Source organism: Platichthys flesus, chromosome 16 (assembly GCF_949316205.1).
Source record: "Platichthys flesus chromosome 16, fPlaFle2.1, whole genome shotgun sequence".
Classification (NCBI taxonomy): Eukaryota; Metazoa; Chordata; class Actinopteri; order Pleuronectiformes; family Pleuronectidae; genus Platichthys; species Platichthys flesus.
This window is the reverse complement of record NC_084960.1, coordinates 1,146,971-1,163,426: the sequence shown is the minus strand read 5'-3', so window position 1 is coordinate 1,163,426 and position 16,456 is coordinate 1,146,971. Positions and strand designations below refer to the sequence as shown.

The following is a 16,456-nucleotide window of genomic DNA, read 5'->3' as shown; positions in this document are numbered from 1 at the left end:
CAAGATGAAGCCTGCAGCAGAAACCAGTTTTTCTGACAGTGCAACATAATTGTGTGGTGTGTGTTTGTGTGTGTGTGTGTGGGGGGGGGGGGGGGGGGTTTGTGTGTGTAACGTTGACATCTCCCTGCATATTCAAAGTCAGCCTGTAGGTCGTAGTGACACATGTGTGCTGCAGTGTGTGTGTACATTAACATGCTGTGTGCTTCATGTGTAGAGCTGTCCGCAGGGGCCTTAACAGCAATGGCTCATGGGAAATATTCAGGGTATAGGTGTCCGCATAGGGGCCTGATCCAACACACAGCACAGAATGTATAGATTACATAATATCCTTTATCTTCTACTGTTGTGAACACAGATCCTCTGTTGTGTGTGTGAGTGTGTGTGTGTGTGTGTGTGTACCCCTGCAAGCACACACTTATTTTTATCCTTGAAAGTGGTGAAAAAGACACATTATAAAACTGCTGCATTTTAAAGAACATAAAACTTTCATATCCTCTTTTTAGGATTTTATCTCAAACATTTATTTTATTTTATTTTAAATTCTAATGGACAAATAACTTAAACAAACCAACAATCAGTTCAGAAACAGTTTTTGTTTCCTTTTTCTGTTGTTCTGTCACGTTTCAACATCAACATGAGACCAGGACGTTTCTCTGTGTGTGTGTGTGTCTGTGTGTGTGTCTCTCTCTGTTTCTGAGTGGGATCTCAGACGTGTGTAATGTGCATGTGCAGTGTGTGTTGTTTATAACTTTCTAAATATTTATCTTCTATTCATCCCTGTTTTCATTTGTAATTCCTCTAAAGTCCACCAGATGTTCTCATTGAGTCCTGTCCATCACCTGTCAGATCTATGTGTGTCAGGTGCATATTTACTCTAAATTAAATTAAATATAAAGTTATGTCTCTAAGTTCTGTGCAGAATCATCACATCTGTTCATGAAACATCTGATTTGATGAGATATCGAAGCTGTTTAACTTAGTTTCTCTATTTTCGGACCTTTCACCACGAGGGAGCTCAGTTTGTGTGAAGAAGAGTTTTAACTTCAGTTCTTTCAGGTTGAAATGAACCTAATTCTTAAATATAATAACACAGATCATATGAGCAGGAGAATCATCTTTAGCTTTGCGCTGACTAAAGTCAGTCATGTGTATTTCGTACATTTCTAAAGGTTCAAAGCTTTTATTTGAATTAGGGTCTGAATTCATAATGTTTTACTTTGGAAGTTATTCTGATCTTCTGACTTCTTTAATGATTTAATTATGTTTTATCTTCATCTGGTTTTGACTCTTTTTCTTTCTTTACTTTAAATATTCTTTTAGTTTTGTGTTTGTGCTTTGAAGCTGTGTCATCATCAAAATGCTTCTGTTTCCTATTGTTTGCCTTCATTTTTTAAATTTCCTACCTGTACATGAACGTTTCATTGTGTTTGAACCAGAGCTGTATAAATAAAGTTTATAGTGATAGTTGGTAAAGTTTGTGTCTGTGGTGGTTTCATCTGATCTGGACCAGCGAGCAGAGCTGAGCCTCCTTCAGGTCAGAGAGCCGAGCGACAGCTGAAGCTTCAGGTCTGTGACGCATCGTTCAACCTTCTGATGAGGAAGTTATTACAAAACACTGTGAACGTGTGTTTTATTCATCCACCTCATTAGGTCTGCAGGGAACTTTTTCCATGTACACACACACACACACACACACACACACACCTATGCATCCTGTTGCATTCATTCAAATCCCTCGGACCATGTTTCTCATTATGAACTGAACCAAACAATTAGCGTCGACCTGCTGCTATAAAACTGAGACAGGATTCAGCAGGAGGATGAAAACACGACGAGAGGCTCAGACCAAGAAGAAGAAGAGGAAGAGGAAGAAGAAGAAGAAGAAGAAGAAGAAGAAGAAGAAGAAGAAGAAGACGAAGACGAAGAAGAAGAAGAAGAAGAAGAAGAAGAAGAAGAAGAAGAAGAAGAAGAAGAAGACGAAGAAGAAGAGCGATGACTCACAGAAGAACCAGACTCTTCATCATTGGTGAGATCCGCTCGGCTCCTCCAGGTTATTTTGTCTATTTCAGGAAAAATCTAAAAGTTTCAGATCTTTTCTCTTTGATAGAAAAACAGATGAATATTGAATATTTCTCAACAAATTGAGATTTGAGATATTTAGATAGAGAAAGACCAATAACTTCATTCATACCAGTAGATATTCGCTGTATTAAGATGAAGAATATTTTTGGTGACACGTGCAGCTTCTGACATAAACAGATATTAGCAGTAGATAAGTCATATAAAAATTGTCAGCTTCAGATATTTTTCTTTCTATCACTGAGGATTTAGCCTGAGAATAGTTTTAAAAACTAGGATTGATATCTTAATGTCAAAGGACAAATCAAAAATCCAGAATTTCCTATTTTCTGGTTGTTAAACTTTAAACTGTAGTGATTCTGTCTTTTATCAAACAAAAATCATAACTAGTTGAATCTTCGTGATTCATCTGCTGTCGTGTGTTCAGATCCCGATGTTCACAAACTGTGAACCTTGTGTCCTCAGCTGCCGTGGTGTCCTATGTGATGACATCATGCGGCGCCGTCCCCATCAACGACCTGTTGGACCGAGCGTCTCAACGCTCAGACAAACTGCACTCGCTCAGCACCACACTCAGCCAGGAGCTGGTGAGTGTGTGTGTGTGTGTGTGTGTGTGTGTTACTTAAAGGTCACTTAAAGGGAGAAAAATCAAATCCCCAAAACCTGAGATGTTACATTTGCAATAGAACAATAGAAACTATGGTTCGTTTCAGGTGTGTTTGTGTTTAGCTGAATTTCTCCAGATCGGCTCCAAGTGAGAAACACAAACTCCAGAAAAGTGAACAGACACGATTTTAACCTTCTCCTTGGCCCCGCCCAGGACTCTCACTTCCCTCCGATTGGTCGGCTGATGTTGCCCCGCCCCTCGATGTGCCACACCTCCGCTCTGCAGACGCCCACTGACAAGACACAAGCTCTTCAAGTATCAGTAGGTCCCTGCTTTGTGTCTCACGTGTGTGCTTCGACCTCCTGTTTGTGTGTTTGTGTGTTTGTCTGTTTGTGTGTTTGTGTGTTTGTGTGTTTGTCTGTTTGTCTGTTTCCTTGTTTGTGTGTTTGTCTGTTTCCTTGTTTGTCTGTTTCCTTGTTTGTGTGTTTGTCTGTTTCCTTGTTTGTGTGTTTGTCTGTTTGTCTGTTTCCTTGTTTGTGTGTTTGTCTGCTGCAGATCCAATCAAACGATCATGTGTGTGTGTCCTGTGTTGTGCAGGAGTCCGACCTGCTGTCCCTGGCTCGCTCTCTGCTCCAGGCCTGGGACGACCCCCTGTCCGTCCTGTCCTCCTCGGCCTTCTCTCTGCCTCACCCGGCTCAGAGCAGCATCTTCAACAAGGTGCGCGAGCTGCAGGAGCACTCCAAGAACCTGTGGGACGGCCTGGACGTCCTCTCTGGGAAGGTAGGTGTCCCCGTCTGAGAGTCCTGTGATCCGAGGAACCACAGGAGCTCACAGGGTCTCTCTCCCTCTCTCTCTCTCTCTCTCTCTCCCTCGCTCTCCCTCTCTCTCTCAGATGGGTGCAGCGGATCAGACCCTCTCCTTCCTGCCCTACAGAGGCAACGACCTCGGCCAGGACAGGATCTCCAACCTGATCGACTTCCACTTCCTGTTGTCCTGCTTCCGACGGGACTCGCACAAGATCGACAGCTTCCTGAAGGTCCTGCGCTGCCGGGCTACGAACACACAGCCTGAGACGTGCTGAGGGGTCGAGGCCCGAGTCCGAGGGGAGATTTACCCAAAGCTTCTGTTCCCTGTCAACTGTAGATTAGCTTGTTCTATCGATCTGCTGTCTGCTGTGCTATCTGCTGAGGGGGGGGGGGGGCTCTCAGGAGGAAATCAGGTTCTATTTAATGTGACCCATCGTCGTGCACAACCCAGTGACTGCACTGATCCAATTCTAATGTAATCAAACAGATTCCTCATGTGACCTATCAGAATCTGTGAAGGAGTTTGAAACCTTCTGGTCAAAGGTGTTGAGGTGGAACACGTTGAATTAATACATATTCAATAACAAAATGACATCTGGACCTAAAATACTCTCTTTGTGAGCGTCTTCAGATCCTTTATGTGACGTCTGAGATCCAGAACACGACACAAATATGATTCTGATCAATAAAAACTCAGCTCGAAGCACAAAATTAACCAAAATAATCAGTGATGAGTGAAGAGCCGACCCTCAGAGTCCCAGGTTGAAGAGGTCCAGTGGGGATTCGGTCTGCTGACGGACCCGAGGACCACTCGTCCCCAGATGTGTCCAGCTGTCCACGCTGAGGACCACAGCTTCCTGCTCCTCAGAGAGAATCACTGTTCAACTCTCCTGAAGACAAACTGCAGCACTGACTTCATTTTCCACTGACACACTTCTTCTGTATGTCAATAAAAAGCGTCCCTTGCACAGTCTGATTATTTGTTGTCTGTTGTTTTGATTTGATTCTGGTGCCTCTTGTTTAATAGAAATTCCTCCTTTTTTCTTGAAACTTCTCTTTTTAACTTTTACATTTTTTCTGAAACTAGTTTTAAACTTTGCTTCAGATTCTATATATATATTGTCTTCACGTCTGTGTGGGTTTTTATTGACACTGCACAGAATCTTGAATCTGTGTATGAAAGGTGATTTATAAATTAACCCTGGGCCCCACAGACCCCCCTGAGCGTTAGGAGCGGCCCTGCCGGAGGGCATCGGGTCCTCTGGGGCTTCAGATCCACTCTGGAGGCCACTGCAGGCGGATCCACCGCCCGGAGAACCCGACACCAGAGCGCCCCGTCCCGCTGCTCCCTGCCCGGCTCCGGCTCCCTGTCTGCGGCCTCCTCCTCCTCATGGAGGAGAACCGGGAGGAGCCGGAGAGCTTCGAGGTTTCTGTCCAGCAGCTCAACGACCTGCTGACGGACCACAGAGGCTTGTTCACCCGGCCCAGCACCGACTGTGACCCGGTCCACCCCGGGATCTGCGTCGATAACGAGTGAGTCTCTGGTTTCAGTGTCTGTTGATCACACGTGAACAATCCACAGATTCAGAATCAGATATTAAACTGGATCCTTTCTTTTACAATATAAACTTCTGAGATACTTAAGAACCTTTTCCAACCACATGAAGAAAGAAGGAAGAAATCATTTGATCATCTGGGACATTGGATTAGGTTTTAAACAAAAGGTCTAAATCAAACTGATTCTGAGTCAGTTGTGTCCCCTGGAAACGTCTGTGGTGTTGTGTTGGTTCTGAGCAGTGTGTGTCTGTGTTGTGTTGAGCTCTCAGCCTCTTGATAACAAACTGAGCTGGGAGACCTCAAACTGCAGCAGTTTAAAGCTGGTGTCAACATCAGTGAGCTTCAGCAGAGAAGACAGACACAGGACAACAGACACAGGACCCCAGACACAGGACAACAGACAGGACAACAGACACAGGACGTCTTCTCATCATCTCCTGATCAGTGGAAGCCTGAAAAGGCAGATTACTGCTGATGAACTGGTTTCCACAGGACTTGAGTCAGACCCAGCTCTTTACAGCTGATCCCCAGTCAGTGAGGTGTCCTGCAGGTCCTGAAGACCTGAGCCCACCTGGACTCTGACGTGAGGCGGTGTCTCCTCGTCTCTCCTTCTGTCCTCGCCGCTGCCTGGACGCCTGCACACACTCTGTGGAGGCGTGAAGTTACATTCAGAATTAGCTCCGTCTCTATTTTTAGCCGTCGACAACTAAGAGGCATGAGGAGCCGAGCGGTGGTTCGATTCCGGAGGGTCCCAGCGGATCGTCCCTCTTCTGTGCGACAGGAGACGTGAAGAAAGGAAAAATCTGAGCCTGACACTTTGTCGAAGCTAATTAGTGACGTTTGGAACTTTTACATTTACACTGAATTGATGTTCAGCTGGTTTAGAGTAAACTGGGTCACAGATCACTGGTGGGAACGTTCAAACACCAGGTGACTGGTTTAACCACTGGTTTAGGTTGTAACAGATGGAAGAATGAAAAACTTCATAACCATGTGAAACAAAATAATACAATAAATAAAACTTACAAAGGGACTTTCACAACTTCTGGATCCACTAAGTCAACAAATAATCTGAATTCATCAGAAATGAACAGATCACCTCCAAACAGCCGCCGAGCGGTTTAAAACCCGACTGATATGAGTTTTTGGAACCTGCAGCTGATACACATATATTTGCAGATAAATATTATTTATATTTGACCCCAGGTCAGTGGCGTGGAACGTGACGCGGCTGAAGCGTCTGGGCGTCACCCACATCCTGAACGCGGCGGAGGGGAACTCCTTCATGCACGTCAACACCAACGCAGAGTTCTACGCCGGCACCGGCTTCATCTACCACGGGATCCCGGCCAGCGACTTCGACCACTTCGACATCAGCGTTTACTTCGAGGAGGCGGCAGAGTTCATCGGGCAGGCGCTTGAGTACAACCATGGGAAAGGTCAGAGGTCAAGAGAGCAGAGAGGAACTCGTTGCTGCTGGAGGCCCAAGAGTTGTGATTTAAAGATTCATTGTGATTTAAAGATTCATTGTGATTTAAAGATTCATTGTGATTTAAAGATTCATTGTGATTTAAAGATTCATTGTGATTTAAAGATTCATTGTGATTTAAAGATTCATTGTGACTGGAACTGGATCATTTGTCTTTTTCTTTCTTCTGCAGGCAAAGTGTACGTTCACTGCAGGGAAGGCTACAGCCGCTCGCCCACCTTGGTCATAGCCTTCCTGATGCTTCGTCAGAACATGGACGTCCACACGGCCGTGGCCACGGTGCGGAGGAAGAGAGAGATCGGACCCAACGACGGCTTCCTGCTGCAGCTCTGTCGACTGAACCGGAGGCTGACCGCCCAGCAGGGGTCCTGGGACCAGTGAGGAGAGAGGGAACCAGCTCTCACTCACACACATCACCTCCTGCTTGAACCGGCTGCAGATGTGTGTTCTGGAAGTGAGGGCAGGGGACAACGATGAAGACGCAGGGGACAACGATGAAGACGCAGGGGACAACGATGAAGACGCAGGGGACAACGATGAAGACGCAGGGGACAACGATGAAGACGCAGGGGACAACGATGAAGACGCAGGGGACACCATGGGCTGATCGTACTTTCTTAAAAGTGCTTCAGTGAAACGTCTTTTTATAAAACTCCTGCTGTTAGTTGACGGGACAAAGTCAAAGTCAAAGTAAACTTATAATAAGTTTCTCTTCTGTGGTAGTTTGGTTCAGTCGACACATTTTGCACAGTGTGTGTTTGCAGGTTTATATTGTAAAGCTTTGAACTGTTGTTAATGTTAATCTGCAGGCTGTGTACTTGTACTGTGCTTTGTACACAATGTGTATAACTCAGGCTGTGACTTGTTGTGATGTCTTCAGTCATGTGAGAACCTCAGGAACTGCTGATTGTTGTTCTCGTGTTTTCACACATTCACTAATAAACGTCTGAGAGTTTCTTGTAAAATATGATTGAGGTGATGTTCCACACAATCTGAAACATCTGTCACATCTGTTACTGAACCTTTAACACCTGGTTGGACTGAGCAGTACCGACTTTGTCCTGTAGAGGGGGCAGTAGGACCACTGAAGCCGCTGCGAGGTTAAGATCAGTGAACTAAAGTTAAAGTTTGAGACATAAAATACTGAATAATAAAGATGATTATGCACAAAACTGAAGTTTACTGTTTATTATAACTTAACCTGAGAAGCCTCTCTAGTTGATGAGCTGTGTGTCGACTCGTTGATGTGTTGACGACACATTTAGATTATTGACAGATCCCAGAAACATCTATTCATCGATCACATCCATTAAACCATCAAACCTTCCACCGCTCATTCTACCTGTCGTGACTTTTTTTATGCATTTATCTTTGGATTCATTGAATATTTATTTTTATAGTTCATCTGTTTGCATTATTTTTTATTTGCTCATTTATAATCTTATCTTATTGATTTAAAAACATTAAAACTCCTCAAAACATTCTCATCACCTTCATAAGAACTGTTCTATCACCTCCTCTGATATTATTAGAATATTTAAATCTCTTTGACCTTGTCGACGTCGCCCTCGAGGACAAAGTAAAACAAACTCCTCTGGTAACAGTCGTCCTCTGTCCCTGTAAATCCCATCATCCTGCCAGTGGCCCTGTAACATGCACCTCCTCCTCCTCCCCGAGCACGTGTGTGTCTGTGTGTGTGCATTCCACAGGTCTAGGATTTTCAGCCTCTCTCCCTCTCTCAAAGTTTCACTCTACCTCCCTCGCCCTTTCATGTCTCTCTCTCTCTGCATGTGTGTGTGTCCTGCTCTGACACATGCAGTTGATGTGAGGACATGTGTGTGTTCAGCTCTCTTACATAACACCGCTCTGCATGAATGAGTCCGGGGGGGGGGGGGGGGGGGGGGGGAGTCATGTGTGTGGTGGATGAATGAACCATGAAATATGAAACTATTCAAACCACTGGATCCGTTTTTAGACCCCCGCCCCTGAAGGTTCTGACGCTGCTCAAACCACATGAAGTCCATTTCAAACTCTGCTGCAGATTCTAACGTTTCCAGACACGTGCTCGAGACGGAGCGGCCACATCTACATGAAGCTGCTGCTGATAGCTGGAGCAATGGCCTCCATCTTAGTTCAACGAGAACATCAGTGGAGCTGATTCCTGCTCCAAGGTCCAACTGTCCCCACATCAAAACACATTGAAATCAATTACATGCACATTAAATTCTGATCTAGACAAACTCACAGATCAGCTCCAGAAGAGAGGACGCGAACAAACGCTGGTGAAGGAACATTGTTAGAACACAGAACCAACGTACGGCTGCAGGAGGAAGAGACGAGAACTCCAACTGAGAAAATCAAAGAGTGAGAACTAAGAAAGAAACAGAACTGAAGTGAAGCCACAGGAGGGGAAACTGGAAGAGACTCAGCTGAGATACTGAAATATTATGATCTTATTATGGAAATGTGATGTATAGATTCATCTCCTCTAGATGTGATGTATAGATTCATCTCCTCTAGATGTGATGTATAGATTCTTCTTCTCTAGATGTGATGTATAGATTCATCTCCTCTAGATGTGATGTTCAGATTCATCTCCTCTAGATGTGATGTATAGATTCATCTCCTCTAGATGTGATGCATAGATTCATCTCCTCTAGATGTGATGTTCAGATTCATCTCCTCTAGATGTGATGTATAGATTCATCTCCTCTAGATGTGATGTTCAGATTCATCTCCTCTAGATGTGATGTATAGATTCTTCTTCTCTAGATGTGATGTATAGATTCATCTCCTCTAGATGTGATGTTCAGATTCTTCTCCTCTAGATGTGATGTATAGATTCATCTCCTCTAGATGTGATGTATAGATTCATCTCCTCTAGATGTGATGTATAGATTCTTCTTCTCTAGATGTGATGTATAGATTCATCTCCTCTAGATGTGATGTTCAGATTCATCTCCTCTAGATGTGATGTATAGATTCATCTCCTCTAGATGTGATGTTCAGATTCATCTCCTCTAGATGTGATGTATAGATTCTTCTTCTCTAGATGTGATGTATAGATTCATCTCCTCTAGATGTGATGTTCAGATTCATCTCCTCTAGATGTGATGTATAGATTCATCTCCTCTAGATGTGATGTATAGATTCATCTCCTCTAGATGTGATGTTCCGATTCATCTCCTCTAGATGTGATGTATAGATTCATCTCCCCTAGATGTGATGTATAGATTCTTCTCCTCTAGATGTGATGTATAGATTCTTCTCCTCTAGATGTGATGTATAGATTCATCTCCTCTAGATGTGATGTATAGATTCATCTCCTCTAGATGTGATGTTCCGATTCATCTCCCCTAGATGTGATGTATAGATTCTTCTCCTCTAGATGTGATGTTCAGATTCATCTCCTCTAGATGTGATGTATAGATTCATCTCCTCTAGATGTGATGTATAGATTCATCTCCCCTAGATGTGATGTATAGATTCATCTCCTATAGATGTGATGTATAGATTCATCTCCTCTAGATGTGATGTTCCGATTCATCTCCTCTAGATGTGATGTATAGATTCTTCTCCTCTAGATGTGATGTAGTGATTCTTCTCCTCTAGATGTGATGTTCAGATTCTTCTCCTCTAGATGTGATGTTCAGATTCATCTCCTCTAGATGTGATGTATAGATTCATCTCCTCTAGATGTGATGTTCCGATTCATCTCCTCTAGATGTGATGTATAGATTCTTCTCCTCTAGATGTGATGTAGTGATTCTTCTCCTCTAGATGTGATGTTCAGATTCTTCTCCTCTAGATGTGATGTTCAGATTCATCTCCTCTAGATGTGATGTATAGATTCTTCTCCTCTAGATGTGATGTAGTGATTCTTCTCCTCTAGATGTGATGTAGTGATTCTTCTCCTCTAGATGTGATGTTCAGATTCTTCTCCTCTAGATGTGATGTATAGATTCATCTCCTCTAGATGTGATGTTCCGATTCATCTCCTCTAGATGTGATGTATAGATTCTTCTCCTCTAGATGTGATGTAGTGATTCTTCTCCTCTAGATGTGATGTTCAGATTCTTCTCCTCTAGATGTGATGTTCAGATTCATCTCCTCTAGATGTGATGTATAGATTCTTCCCCTCTAGTTGGACTCCTTGAGGCCTTGAAGGTCCTGGTTGTGTTTTACCAGGATCTCACAATTCACATGATAACTCCAACATATTATAAAATCCGTTCAAATGATCTTATCATGAACATGTTATTAAATTTAAATTATTATTCAATCAGAGCCAGAAATGTGTGTGTGTGTGTGTGTGTCTCTAGGAATTTAGAACATTATAAACAATCATGAAAACACACGGTTCTGTTGGAGCAGCTCGCTGGAAGCACTTTCCTTCAGCTGAGGGGAAAAATCTGTAATGGATGTCCTGCTCTGTCAATCACACACACACACACACACACACACACACACACACACACACACACACACACACACACACACACACACACACACTCGCACACTATCATGTCAGTCTGCGACATGTCTGCTCTGTACCAGCTGCGTCCTCCTCTGTGTTTTGGTGGGGGGGCTGGGCAGCGAGGGGGCTTCTGATTGGTCGAGAGCAAAGCTGCTGACTGTTACATCACCTCCTCCCAACAAACCCTAAAACTCATTTGACATCGCCTCTCGAATAATTCAGTAGTTTGTTTCCAAATTTAGCAGAGGTGCATTGTGGGTAATCTGTTTAGCTCGCGCTGTGTAATAATTCAGATTTGAATAAAGGAGATTTAATTGGAACCAGTTGTTGTGTGGAGATGTGTCAGGGCTGTGGGATCACTGGTGTGAGTAACTTCCCTCACACAGGATCTACTGGTTTCATTAGAAACAGAGTCGTGACCCCAGATCAGCCAGAGGAAACAGTGTGTGAGGATCCAGCCTCTCTCTTCTCCCTGACGCTGACCTCTAATCAGATCCGACACTTGAATCCTCTTCTTCTAATTGCACATTTAACCAAACCTGACAGATGTTGGACCACTCGAGTCACTTCAGTTGTGAGAGGTCAAGCATGAAGGTCGGAGTCCGGCTGTGTGAGCGTGTGTGACGCTGAACACACACACTGTTTTATGTTCTGTTTCTATGTTGTGTTATTAAACTACAAAATGAAACACAACTTGATTTTGTCACGTGGCGAATTCTCTCCTCCGGACAATATCTAACTTTATGTTTGAACAATGAAGTATAATGTAGTTTGTTCTTTTTATAAAAACTCTTCTTACAGGATGGAGCTTGAAAACAGTGAACACATTAAAATCAGTGCTTTTAACATTTGTCGTAAACATTCATGTGAAATCCTCCAGATGCACCGAGGAGAAACAAAACTAATATTAATAATGAGATAAACAGATGAAGCTGTTGAAACCACGTCAGTTCTTCCATGTCCACAGTGGAACTCGAACAATATCACAACGTTCATTTTGTTCTCTGGACAAAAAACAACAGGTAGACAAAGTGATATCAAATAACTTTATAATGCTGAAAATGAATGTCACATAGCCACAAACACAAACAGCTCTGAGCCGTCGAGATGCCGTTCTCTGATTGTGCCACGAATGATTTGTCACAGAAATCAAGACAAACAACAACTGTGCCCGACACAAACCCATGACCAGCATCATCGTTAACACAACGTCACACTCTCGAACCACATCTCACTCAGCTTTACATTCAACACTGTGCTGTGCCAACTAAACCACGGCTGCTTCGCAAGCAGGAAGTAGCCGACTGCTCGTGCGGGGGGGCCTCACATGACGTCTCTCAGATTTGGCGAATTGGGGCCGAGTCGTGTGCTTACTGCATAGGTCACTGTGGGGGGGGGGGGGGGGGCAAAACATATAAACAAAGAGAGGACATTGTCATCATGGGAATGGGCGTCCGGGACTCGTGGTCCTGGACTTTTTCTTTTTAAAGGCACATTTTACTGGCCTGTATTAAAGTACAAGGGTCACAAATACAAGTGCACCTTTGCACTGGAGCAGATTTGGAGCTCGAGGAGGAGAAGGTCTCCTCAAGGAGATGAAGGTCTCCTAGAGGAGGAGAAGGTCTCCTCGAGGTGGAGAAGGTCTCCTCAAGGAGATGCAGGTCTCCTAGAGGAGGAGAAGGTCTCCTCGAGGAGATGAAGGTCTCCTAGAGGAGGAGAAGTTCTCCTCGAGCCGATTGGGAAGCAGCGCTCTTCGTGACCTGCTGGAGCATTTTGTAATTTGAGCTTTCATTATTCATAATCCATTATTCACTTGGCCAAACGACTCAATGCACTTAAGTCCTGACGGAGCTTCAGGCCTCTCCGGGGTTTGTCAGGGCGGAACACACGTAGAGAAGGAATAAATATCTTCCAGCTGATGATACATACTCAAAGCTTGGCTTCATATTTCATGCGACCAGTTCCTTATAGATATAACAAAGTAAGTGCTTTCGTTTGCTAACTGATTTTTTTTTCTAGAGCCACAACATTGTCATTACAACCCGAACAGATCATTTAAGCATTTTCACCAATTTGATTCTACAATTTTACATCTTGACAGTTTATTTTTTTGTTTTTATTTTTGAATTCTAGGTCCCAGTCACACGTGCACGAAGGAGGAGCGAGTTTCACTGAAGCCGGAGCCAGGATGTGATTGGCCGCGTCACAGGAAGTGAACGTTTCACTGAAGCTGAGGGATTCGCTGCTGAGACGCTCGTGCACGTGTGGGCGGGACCTTCATTTCAGGGAAGTGGAGACTTTGGTCAGGAGCAACGAACTGAAGAGCTCCCACGAAAACTCCTCCAGCTTCTGTTCCAACATGGAGCAAAGTGCTGCGTCCATGTTGGGCCGACCACTGGTGGAGCTCTGTGCTTGAGACTGACCACCCCCCCTCCCTTACTCTGGCACAAAGCAGTGATGAGGTATGAAAAGTTGTATGAATCTCTTATTTTTTTGGTTTTGATTTTCTGATCTTTTCATCGTGTTACTTGAGGTCGCTCCTCCTCGTATGTTTGAAGGCGTTTCTGTCATCACAAGCAATATTCTGTCACAACACTGATATTAATATATGGCAGATTTATATATCGCAGATGAGCCCTGGTCTCAGATCAGGAAGTGGGTGTTGTTTTTTTTTGTCTTTTCTTTTTTGATTGACCCAGATCATTGAGACGAGCAAATGCTCAGCGTAGAAAGTGATACAGCCCAAGCAAGTGTGGAAGCAGGTACCAGGTTCGATTCCCGTTCAGTTCACTCATCCATGTTTATCCAACTGGTTTACAACTCGTCAGGGTGGAATTAACTGGAGTGACTGGTCGTGTTCTTGTGGAAAAACAACATTTCCCTCTTAAGTATCGACCAAAAGATGAAATACAGAAACATTTAAGTTGCTTTTCCATTGTAAGAATTATTATTCATACTTCGTCTTTCACAGCTTTAACAGCTTAAATCTACGAGAGCTTCTGATCCTTGTCATGTGTATTTAAAACACACACACCGCTGAGCTGGAGCCTCACCAGATAAACTGGGATGTGACCAATGGGCCTGATATCATCGTTCTTTGTGAACCAATGAGCTGAACTGAAGGAGAGCCGAACCCGGACCTCGGTGACGTTTGAGCACAAGCTACCACTGCACCGACGATGGTCTGAAAGTGCATGAACAGCCATTATCTCACAGTAAAGCATCAACACAGATAGACATTCACTTACCAAGAAAATCAGATGCAACTTAATAATGACATCAAAGAATAATCATTGAAAAGAAAACAGCTTTTTTTACTTCGTCTCTGGCTTTTCAGTCTTTTTTCAAACCGCGTCTTTTTGTCTTTTCTATAAAAAGGACTCGTCAGTCGCGGCCTGTCACACAATCGGAGTTTTTAACTCCACCCGCAAACTCATCCATCCCAGAATAAGCAGAACAACGAACACTTGGTGCACAACGAAAGCAACAACAACAACATCAAAAACAACATGAGTGTCATCAATTGTACAATGTCAGTATTTTACATTCCACATGTGGACATATTGCTGCAGGGATTGTCGTCTTTCTCCACCAAGAGTGTTAGCATCAGTTAGGTGTGTGTGCGTGTGTTTGCTTGTGTGTGTGTGTGTGTGTGTGTTTGTAGGGGAAGGGGTTAAGGGTACATATTACTAAGAGGTCAGAGTGAGTCGATGGAGGAGGATGTCAGGAGAGTGGAATGGGAGCGGGGGGGGGACGGAATGAGGCTGAAGGACGGGGAGAAGAGATGCGTCCCTGGATCAGTAAGAAAAGTAGTTCTCCTAGTTTATTAGACGAGTTGCATGAGAGCGGAACTTCCTCAGAGTTCTTTGTGCCATGTTGCAGCGGCAGAGCTTAGTGTGAAGTTCACATTTGAGTTCAGTGTAAACGTAACGTTAACTTTAAACAGAGAGAAGAGGAAACACAATTCTGTGGTCGCTGTGCGGAGAAGACGGAGACTTGATCGCTTTGTTTTTTGCACTTCTCAGAGGAAGTGTGGAAAGTGACGGGGTCGTGATGCAGAACGCAACATTCCAAAAAGTCCCTGTGGCTCTTCTGCCTGCAGAGCTGCGTCCTGCACCCCCCAGGCCGGTTGTTTCATATTGCAGGAAATGAGAGAGAGAGATTCAGAACTCCTTCTCTGGACGTGAGAACGAGGACTCACGTCTGAAGTCGGGTGCAGAACCTCGAGTTGTTGCAGCAATCACAACAAATCAAGATCCTGCACGAACCAAACATTTAGATCTGCTCACGTTTAAACCTGATAGTGTCAGTTGGTGTGAATGGAGAAGATGTGAGTGGTTTGCCTGCTGTCTGAACATAGCATCATGATGTCCAGTTAAAATGGCTTTTTGGTGAGGAGGATGGTCTCGGACTACTGGTCTGTCTCTCTGCTATGCTGGTGCAACTAATCATAGCTGAAGGCAGTGTGCTCTGTGGTGCTGGTGTGGTCGTTTTTTTTTTTTTAAAGGACAGCGGGAGGATTTCTCCGTTGATCATTTGGCTGAGAGAGAGAGAGAGAGAGAGAGAGAGAGAGAGACAGATGGAGAGAGGCTGTGCTTCCAGCTCAAATCCAGACGTCACCTCGTGCAGCTCCACGTGGAACCGAGCCACGTCTCAACACTTTAAGCTTCTTCTTGAGGTGAACTGGAGGTAAGCAGGGGTGGGGGGGGGTTAAATGGTGATGGGTAGCCGGTGATCACCACAAGGCAAACAGCTGAAAACACCTCATGAGGTTTGTTTTACAGACGTCAGTACAGACGGGTAAACGGAGCTCGTTCTCCTTCTGCTGCACGACCGAGTCCCGTTTGAGCTGGAAGCTGGAAACAGCAGTCACCTTCATATATATATATATATATATATATATATATGTATATATCTGTTTCATATATATATATTAAATATATACACACACATACATGTGTATTCTATCTGTTATCTATAAACTGTATATTTGCATTACTAACCTCTGTGAGGCACTTCGACGTGTCGGGATTACTGAGCCATGACCCGGTTGCAACATGGCTTCATTCACAGTGATAGTGAGCAGAGTACGAACACAGCAGACCTGGAGTCAGTGGAGACTCTACTGCTCCGTGCTGTGTGTGTGTCTGTGTGTGTGGTGTGTGTATATCCCTGTATAATCAGCACTCACAGTTCTATTTGAATACCCTGCAACAAAGATGAGTAACACCTGAGAGTGGCGCACCTGAAGGCCACGTCCCAGTCCACGGTAATCAAGAGATGAGGATAGCGGACTGTGTGTGTCTGTGTGTGTGTGTGTGTGTGTTACATATTGAAAGAATATTATTAAGACTGCTTAAAACAGGCAGAAGGAGGAGAGGGTGGGTGGGGGGGGGTCAGGGGTCAGGGTCACTGAGGGATACAGACATTGTGGTTTTAGT

General features: G+C 44.2%; 2 protein-coding genes across 2 annotated transcripts; both read left to right on the top strand.

Moving 5' to 3' along the window:
* Nucleotides 1-1,855: 1,855 nt before the first annotated feature.
* On the top strand, nt 1,856-4,468 carry prl (prolactin). The gene is made up of 5 exons (XM_062407474.1): nt 1,856-2,026; nt 2,545-2,666; nt 2,900-3,007; nt 3,284-3,466; nt 3,579-4,468. Exons 1-5 carry the CDS (start codon nt 1,993-1,995, stop codon nt 3,765-3,767), a joined length of 636 nt encoding a protein of 211 aa, XP_062263458.1. The 5' UTR covers nt 1,856-1,992; the 3' UTR covers nt 3,768-4,468.
* A 237-nt stretch (nt 4,469-4,705) lies between these two features.
* Nucleotides 4,706-7,772, top strand: dusp3b (dual specificity phosphatase 3b). Its single transcript, XM_062407472.1, has 3 exons — nt 4,706-5,025; nt 6,256-6,488; nt 6,711-7,772. The coding sequence occupies exons 1-3, from the start codon at nt 4,883-4,885 to the stop codon at nt 6,917-6,919; spliced, it is 585 nt and encodes a 194-aa protein (XP_062263456.1). The 5' UTR covers nt 4,706-4,882; the 3' UTR covers nt 6,920-7,772.
* The last annotated feature ends 8,684 nt before the right edge of the window (nt 7,773-16,456 follow it).